Genomic DNA, 9,157 nt, shown 5'->3' with positions numbered 1-9,157 from the left:
CAAATACAGGTGACCTGTTCCTCATAAATGAGGCACCTGATATCCATGTGTGAAGTCTTTTGTTTTGCAATAGCACAGTTAACCAGGTTACATTCGGTCTGCAGCCTTGTTATGTACTTGTGCCTCTGACCTATCTGTGGGACAGCTGGCTTGGGGACAAGACCTATTGGTAATTAATAATCTCTTCAACCGTACCGACCAGCCAGTGGGTCAATCATTACAAACATTTGGCAGAACTTTATTTAACTCGTACACTTAGACTCCTTCACTTTTTTGATACGCCACCAAATAAAAGTTGGCATGTACAAGACAGGATTAATCAATAATAGATAAGATTCTTCTTTGAAAGTGGCGAATAATTCCTGTGAGAAAATTTTGAAATACAGCAATTAAATGAACAATGAGCGGTGTGTAGGGTGGGTGGTGTGAAAGAGAGAACGATGAAAAGTGAGCATACACATATAAATAAGCAAACTGATAAATAAATACATACGGATACCGCTTATCTGTTTCCGGGTCGCAGGCGGTGTTGTCGCCAATCCCAGCTCACACTGGACGAGGGCGGGGTCACCCTGGACAGGTCACCAGGCCATCACGGGTCTAACACACAGAGACAGACAGAGACCAACAACCAACCCAAACATGATGTCTTTGGTCGGTGGGAGGAAACCGTGTATATATATATATATATATATATATATATATATATATATATATATATGTGTGTGTGTGTATATATATATATATATATATATATATTTATATTTATATCCACATATATAACAGGGGTCCGGTTACACCGACCAATGGCTGCATGGCTGCATGGCTCGATAAAGATCAGCCACATTCCCATTCCGTGCCATTTGCCATCTCAGGTGTCTCATCTCATTCAGACGTTTTTGCCGTGTCTTGATCTTGGTCTTCATATCTCATCTTCTTTCTAGATCTTTTCCCACATGTTATTGGTTGTGGGCTTTCCTCCTCTGCCTGCTGTTTCACTTCATTTCCTGTCTCCTCTTTAGAATCCACACTATCAGGCAGATCAAGTGTTTTACTACATTGAGGGAGCTCTTGGTCAGTTGTGATTTTATCAGCATTGTCTGCAAACTCATAAAGCTGTCTTGATTTTTTGTCTTCCTCTGTATTGAGCGCTGTTGACCTTATTCTGGATCGTTCAGGCAGAGGGTTTTCTTCAGCACACGAAACATCCAGACCTGTGTAGTTGTCTGCACTATCTCTAGTATTGTCAGTTGTACTATCATCATTGTAAATGCTGAAGGTGTCACTGTCAGAGTCAGTAAACTCGTCCCACCACCTGAATTCTCTGTCCTGGTTTTCCTCTTCTTGGACCCCCCAGGCAGTGGGTCGTCTTCCTGTACAACCTGGTCAGCTTCAACCTCAGCATTAGTGCCGTTATCTTCTGTTTGTCCATTATTGTTGACATTATTGTAGTCATTGTTTTCCATGCTTTAACTGTTAAAATTGGCCAAATCAATCAAGCAAGTGACAATTCTGTATTCTGTACGTGAACCCCATCAAGGACAGGAGAACACAAACGTGGGTTACTCTGACTTCAGCACTTTGGGCCTGAGTTTACATCACATAGTGCAATTATTTTTATTTCTGTGGCACTGCTGAAAGCTTATTATTAGAGCCTGTTGACATCTTTGTTCCTCAGTCTGCCATATGCAAATTATGGTGCATGGCTGCGTGGAGCATGGAGATCTGCCACGTACACAGGGAAAATGTTTTATGAATTGATTAAAGTTGAATTAAACATATTGAAGGTCTGATCTCCACAGGATGAGCCCCAGACACCCCCCCACGACACACACACTGTTTTTAAACTAGCATTGCGACTGTTTAAAGGGGCTGCTAAACAAAAACATGCAACATTGTTCACAAACTAGTTTTTGACACTGTTAACCAAATTCTTGTTGAAGAAAACTTACTGCATCACTATATTATTGAGAATTTACCTTGATAGTGAGATCCAAAATCTACAATCCTTTACAGATTGGTTGAGTCCAAGTAAAAGTTTGGGGCACTGCGAGGCGTTTGTTGATCCGGACCAAATGTGCTGAATTAGAGATCTTTAGATAGAAGCCTTCTAGAACATGCTTCTAGAATTTAAGGGTTCTGTTAATAGAATATAATTGTCTCCACTGTTTGTAATACAGTGACAAGGAGCATTGTTTTCTGTTTTTACTTTAGTCAACACACGATGAGGAGACCAAAATAAAACAATGAATTAAGATTAATTCTACCATATGCCTTGCTGTTCAGAAACTATTAAAAATACATTTACTAATCCATAACTTTGCACCGGCTCATTTATTTTATTGCTTGGATTAACATGCATACAGCCAGTTACTTGGCGCATCAAATCCACAGCTCAAAAGAGTCCCCAGCAAAAACACAACTTTCCTTGTGTTTGCTCCCTGCACAGGGTTGAGGGTAATTCTTTTCACGTTGACAAAAATTGCATGGTGACTATGTAAATCTAAGCTGTACATCCTCAGTTGGATAAAATCAGTGAATATTAAGTGCCACAGTGGCTGTTGTTGTTGTTGTTGTGAAGCGACTGAATTAAACTGTGAATTTATCCCACCTGGCTTTACTGCCAGCAGATGAAAGCTGAGGAAGCTCCCAGACTGTGATCTGCCTGGCTTAGCTGGAGGTTACCCAGAGTTTAATATCTGGTCAGAGAGACAACTGACAAAGTTACTCACCCTGACAACAGTAGAGGAGGATGAGAGACACTCAGAGGAATGGAAAAAGACTGCATTTTTCCTCCATGTTAAAAACAATATCACTCAGCCTGAAGCCTGGTGCTTCCACTGAGAAACTACATCCAACTCTACGGCAGTGAGCAGACGTCAGGTCCTTTTATCAAAGTTCTTTGGTGCAACAAGTCAAATCAAAGCGTGAACAATGAAATCTGAGCGCATATCTAACACTTGACTGAGATAGTCTTTTGTCTCATCCACAAAATATTGACTCAAGCAGCCTATAAATCAATCTGCGGCCATTATCAATGAGCAGTGACCGTGTCTGTTGGTATCAACCATTTTTATAATAAATTCAAGTTTATCAGTGAAATTCAAGGTAAAAACTATCTTCCAAAGCCAGGTAAAATGCCTGCAGCTATATTTCTGCAGCTGAAGGTAGAACTTGAATTCATTAGAGCAATAACTTTGTTAATTTTCTTCATATCATCATATTACGAAATGAATCCCAGCAGAAATGTGGAAACTGTTGGAGAGAGCTGGTCAATGATTGTCCATTTGTTGGCTGGAGCTGTGTCTCCATCTGGCCGGTTGGAGGACTGGACTCGGTTTGCTGCTGTGTCTTTTTTTAGCCAGGGCCGTCCCCTCCGTGAATGGTGGCTGCTGTCCTCCGGTCTGTCTGTCAGTCTGTCCCGGACTCAGCTCGGACCTGAAACTAACGCGTCGCTCGGAGGACGCTCCGGGTGTCCAGCCCTCCGGTTCGCAGCCCCGGTGTCGGTTTGTGTGTGTGGCCGCCTCCTGAAGCCGGAGCTCCGGGCACGACGCGCAGCAATGGACGGGTGAGGCCGGAAACATGGAGCCCTCAGATCTGCTCCCGGTTCGGGCTGACGTGGTTTGAAAGCTCTGCAGATGTTTGGATTGTTTGATACTAAGACAGATCAGAAGATGTTGACGCGAGTCTTCACAAACACATGAAAAAGGGAATTAAATCATGAATCCCCGAGAATATTCACCAACACCAACCTATATTCAGTGTTTTGTCCAGCATTGAGTGCTTTTTATTTTATTGGAAGCAATTAGCTTTATTTCCCCAAAAATTGTCGAGGAAAGAGTTTGTCTGAACTTATTCCTATTTACCTGGTGATGTGTTTTCCATTTTCCTGAGAAATTCCCCAAAATGCTTCATATCCTATTTTGTCTCAGAGCCTTCCACCTCTAAAGCAGCAGCAGCTTGAAATGAGCCAGTTTGGAGCTCATCAGTGTAACTGGATTTAATGGTTTAGAAGGAAACAATGACAGATTTCAGCAGAAGATTGCAATCAAAACAATGCCTGACAGTTTACAAAATCAAAATATGAAAAATATCTCCTGTATATTTTAATGAGACAGCTGAAATTACTGCAAGAAAAAAGTAAATGGTAAAAGAAACTGTGTCAGTACAGTTCCTCTCTATTTACTGTAAAAGTAAAAAAATAAATAAAAGAGCCGTGGACTTAAAAGTAATTTCTTCGTTCCAGAAACCTTTAGAGTGGGTTTATTGTTTAAATAAGTGTTGTTGGGTGTGTTTTTTTTATTTAATTTTTTTTTTTTTTACAGTCTTTGTAAGCCCAATAGTTATGCCACACTGGAGCACTACAAGGCAGCCATGATGCTGAGTGCAGTTGGTGATGCTCTTGGATACAGAAATCAGCTGTGGGAGTACAATGAGTCCGGACCAGCAATTCACCAGGTCAGGGCAGTTTGTAGACAATGAAGAACTGAACTTCAACTGTTACTTAATTTACATTTCGAAATCGAGAAGGATTTCTCTTTAGATGTAAATGTCCCTTATTTGGTTAGAATTGAGCTGCAGCTAGAGGTGATTTCACCCTGAATGCGTGTGTTTGCAGGAGCTGAAGGACCTGGGCGGTCTGAAGAACATCAAGGCTGAGCTTCCAGACTGGCCAGTGAGTGACGACACAGTCCTGCATCTGGCGACGGCTGAGGGCCTGGCGACCGGTGAGGTCAAAAGCAGAGTGAGCTCATTTCCCCTCTCTGCTTCCCATCTCTCCTTTTCCCATTTTGTTTTAAACGAGAAGTTGATTGGATTGATCCGATAGTCAGGCTCATTCTGATGATGCCTCATCAGGACACACAGCACACCCGATACCTCCTCAAGAGCTCCAGCTAAAGGTTAAATCCAATTTCCAGTTTTGCCTTGATTTGTGGCTGTATTGTAGCTCTGCACAAGTGGATGGGAAAAAGGCAGAAATTCAACTTGACCTTTACTGTGAAAAGACACACAACCGGTCTTGTTAACAGATGCTACACCATTGAAAATGCTCATATGGACAGGATGTGGAGTTGAACAAGTTCAATCTGCGTTGTCCCCCTCACAGGGAAGAGAGGGGAGGAGCTCCTGCATGAGGTGGCTGCTCGATATGTGGAGGGGATGAAAGACATGGACGGGAGGAAACCAGGGCCTTCAAGCATTCTGGGTGAGAGAAAACCTTCATTTCTCTATCATGTCATATTAATATGCAGCAATGAGAGAGACCTGACATGCTCTGTTTTCTTATTTAGGGGTGTCCCAGTTGAAGCCTGGGGAGGAAGGGGGATACAGAGTGCCCTATAACCCCGAGGGGACAGGCTGTGGAGCTGCCATGAGGTCCATGTGCATTGGCCTGATGTGAGAAATCACATGATAACTCAGTCCTTTGGCTTTCTATTTTCACTGCTCTGTCTTTTTCCAGGCGCTTGGCTTAGTGTCAGGTACAGGGAAAATGACAAGGTCATGTTAAAACCTCCTCTTGAAAGCTAAGAGGTAGAAAAATTATTTGATTTCGACTTCGCTGGTGCTCTTTCTGCATTTAGGTACATCATCTGTTGAACTGTTATTTTGTTCATGGCACACCTGATATTTCCAATATTTACAATCAGTGTACTTTAAATTAGAGGCAATGTGAAAGCACTGACCATCCTAAAGTGAGCAACAAACTCAGATAAGTACAGGAAGTACAGGAATCATGAGCTGGTGAAAATAGAAAAAAAAAAAAAAATCACTTTTTAATGAAGACACAGCTATCTATTTATTTATCTTACTTATTTAGAGAGTGAATTGTAGGAAACCCTAAAGAAACCTAATGATATTTAATTTGCAATGAAATAAAACTGATAAAGACAAGCTAACTTTTGCTGGAGAAGCTGGAGATGATTGCTCAAAACACAATTTGATATTTGTGTTAAATTTTCTGTCAGTGGACTCATCAGTCAATGCACTTATCGTTTTCTCTGTTGGTTGCACCAGGACTTAATGTGATGTGATTAGCCTGCATTTTAATAAAAAAATAAAAATAAATAAAACAAATCAGATGAGTCTCCGTATAGCTTAGGTGTCAATATTGTTAGTGGCCCAGCGATGTATTGATCATTCCAAATTTACAGTTGAGCAATGTAGCTACTGCTCTTAACTAAAGTCATTTAAAATGAATGCAGCAAATACAATAAATTTATATTCCTTGATCACTAAGCAGAACATTTACAAATGGGCTGCAGGGTTACAGTATTAGCAATAACCATTAGGAACATAATGTGAACTCAGTGAGAGAATGAAAGATGCAATTAGTGTGAATAATAATTTGTATCCGATGCTGATACAGAATGTGTAAATACATTTACATTAATGATTTATAAAAGCTGAAATAGATTTGAATACCCTACCATGTCCCTGTTAGGTACCCAAAGCCAGACCAGCTGTTGTCGCTGGTTGCAGTTGCTGTGGAGACAGGGAGGATGACCCATCCCCACCCTACTGGCTTCCTAGGAGCCGTAGCATCTGCCCTTTTCACCGCATACGCCGTCCAGCGTAGGCCAATCACCACTTGGGGTCTTGGCCTGATCAACGAGGCCTGTCCAATAGCGAAGAGCTTTGTTCAGGGCCGAGGCTTTGCTGTGGAGGAGACGGAGAGAGACTGGGACTACTTCTGCGACAAGTGGCAGTGGTATGAGGCTGTCATGTTGGATTCAAATCCAGGTTTCCAGCATCAGCAACTTCTGTTGGCTTGTTTCACTCTCAAGGTTAATAGAGGGTGGCATAAGATTGGTACTGAAATGTCATTGGTCAGCTCAACTCTATTGCTCCCGACAACAGTCATACAAATAGAAAAATGTATGTCTAAGTCTGGCACATGTAGTCGCGCTGTTATATATGGAAACATGTTACCTCATCATGCTGAAGATGAGCACAGTAGTTTATTTTCCATCGCCAATCCCAATTCTGACATGTAGCATATCTGATCATCAGTGAATCTTGGAATGACTCATCACATTTACACACAGTGTGGATGTCTGGAAAAACTCTTACCTCCGTCCACAGGTACCTGGATTTGAGGGGCATTTCCAACGGGGTGGGTCCTGTGATTTGGCCCGACTCCTACGGCCCAGCTGAGAGAGACGAGGCCTACAAAAGCTTCAGCCTGTCGGGCTGGGCAGGACGCAGCGGCCATGATGCCCCAATGATAGCCCTTGATGCCCTGCTGGGGGCAGGTTCAGACTGGGAGGAGCTGATGAGCAGAGCAGGCTTCCACGGAGGTCAGTCAGTCAGTCCAGAAATATCTGTTACGGGTCGTCCCCAGCTGTAATCCTAACAAAGTTTACCAAGAGTCTCCCTAATCTAAACCCAAGTATGTCTGATGTTAAGCCTATTTTATGGTTATACCAACATCAGTCTCTCGCTTGGTTGCTATTAAGCAGCACTCTAATGCTATATTAATAAAGTGTTGTGATTATGAAACTATAATCACAACACTTCCACTTACAACCTAGCAAACATTCCTCTCCACTCGTTTTAGACAGAGATGTTTTTCCCCAACATCCATCTCGTCTACAGGGAGGGCACCGCTGCTCTGCTCTCTAATTGGTCCTCATCTGTCATTGTCTTGAGGACAACGGCAGCCTTCTACAGACCACTGCAGGAAACAGGATAGAAACTGTTTCCTGCAGTGGTTATGGAGTCTGTTATAGTCTTGGACAGATTTAAAATTAATGGAACATTTTGTAACAACTAACATTAAGTATTGTGGTGAAGTTATGTTTTGTGACACAGTTTATCTTAATAAATATCACATATCCTGTTTAGCATCTAGGCATTAGACAACAATGCTAAATATCAACCTAATTATGTATTATATAACTACGATACATTTTGGAATATTCTCAGCACTCAACAGTGACTCTAAGGTTACAAGACATGACAAAGCAGTTTTTGGCAAATGTCAGGCAGTTAACACCATGACTGAAGGCAAGACTTACATTGACTTACTGCACGTGATACTAAATGGAAGTGAGCAGCTACACTGAAATGCCATTTCTTCATATAATCTTGTTAACATGACAACATAATATCTGTACTTATATAAGACACCCTGACCTCAGCTAAAAAAGATGGAAATATTAACCTATGCTTCATCTCTGGGCTTATTATCTGTCTCCTTTTCTTCCGGGTCAGGTGATAGCGACAGCACTGCAGTGATTGCCTGCTGCTGCTGGGGTCTCCTCTATGGGACAAAAGGAGTCCCCGAGTGTAACTACTCCAACCTGGAGTACAGGGACCGGCTGGAGCGCAGCGCCGAGCAGCTGTACGCCCTGTCACACTGAGGTCATCGCAGCCTGCTGTGCAGAAACTGTGTCCCAACATGTCACACAGAGGAAAATAGGTCGTCTGACACTCTGAAATCTTGAGTGCCATCATAGTTGCCTGGAGGGGAAGCAGAGTGTCCCACTGACCTAAAGTCCTATCAAAGCTGCTACAGAGAGTTTGTGCCTGTCAGCACTGAAGTAGACAAATACAGAGGGGTCCCCCTAGTGACTGTTTTAAATTAACTTGTAGAGTCATCACTAAGCGTAATAAATCCAAGGTAATTAGAGAATGTTAAGAGAATACAGCTAGTCCCCTAGGAGGCAATTACTTCATTTTGTCAGCCTGACATAATAGCAAATGCTTAGTGGGCTTCAAATTAAAAGTGCTCGTTATTGTCTATTGAAAAAAAGATTTCTGTGCCCCACTAGTGAAACTTCATGCAGAGAAGTGCATAAGTGTAACTGGAATACTTAAGACAAAATGAATTAAACAAATAAAAGCTTTGTAGTTGAGTTGAAAACTTTATTTTTTGGTCATTGTGGTTTTAATATTTTTTTTGTCCATCTTGTCCATTTTTATTTATTATATTTTCCTACAGGAGAGAAGAAGGGCAAGGGGATGGTTTTAACTACTGGATCAAGTTAAAAAAGAAAGAAAAAGTGATTTGCTAAAAATCCCCTCTCCTCTACAAATCCCGCCTTTCCTGCTGTAATTCATGAGAATCCAGCGACAGTCTGTGTTTTATATCCTGGTGCTTACAAAACCCCACAAGACTAAAAACACATTGCTGGAAGTGTCTGCTGCTTTCCAT

General features: G+C 41.9%; 1 protein-coding gene across 1 annotated transcript; it reads left to right on the top strand.

Annotated features, from left to right (window-relative positions):
* Positions 1-3,383: 3,383 nt before the first annotated feature.
* adprh (ADP-ribosylarginine hydrolase) lies at positions 3,384-8,861 on the top strand. The gene is made up of 8 exons (XM_029528130.1): positions 3,384-3,568; positions 4,326-4,458; positions 4,619-4,727; positions 5,108-5,206; positions 5,292-5,397; positions 6,443-6,709; positions 7,084-7,298; positions 8,215-8,861. Exons 1-8 carry the CDS (start codon positions 3,561-3,563, stop codon positions 8,361-8,363), a joined length of 1,086 nt encoding a protein of 361 aa, XP_029383990.1. The 5' UTR covers positions 3,384-3,560; the 3' UTR covers positions 8,364-8,861.
* The last annotated feature ends 296 nt before the right edge of the window (positions 8,862-9,157 follow it).

The sequence above is a fragment of the Echeneis naucrates genome, chromosome 19 (genome assembly GCF_900963305.1).
Source record: "Echeneis naucrates chromosome 19, fEcheNa1.1, whole genome shotgun sequence".
Taxonomy (NCBI): Eukaryota; Metazoa; Chordata; class Actinopteri; order Carangiformes; family Echeneidae; genus Echeneis; species Echeneis naucrates.
The sequence above is the reverse complement of the archived record's forward strand: the minus strand, read 5'-3'. Positions and strand labels throughout refer to the sequence as shown.

Excerpts from the sequence above, each read along its gene's own strand:
- adprh (XM_029528130.1), top strand. Across the intron at positions 5,398-6,442 it reads TCCATGTGCATTGGCCTGAT|GTACCCAAAGCCAGACCAGC; the intron begins GTGAGAAATCAC and ends TGTCCCTGTTAG. Across the intron at positions 6,710-7,083 it reads TTCTGCGACAAGTGGCAGTG|GTACCTGGATTTGAGGGGCA; the intron begins GTATGAGGCTGT and ends CTCCGTCCACAG.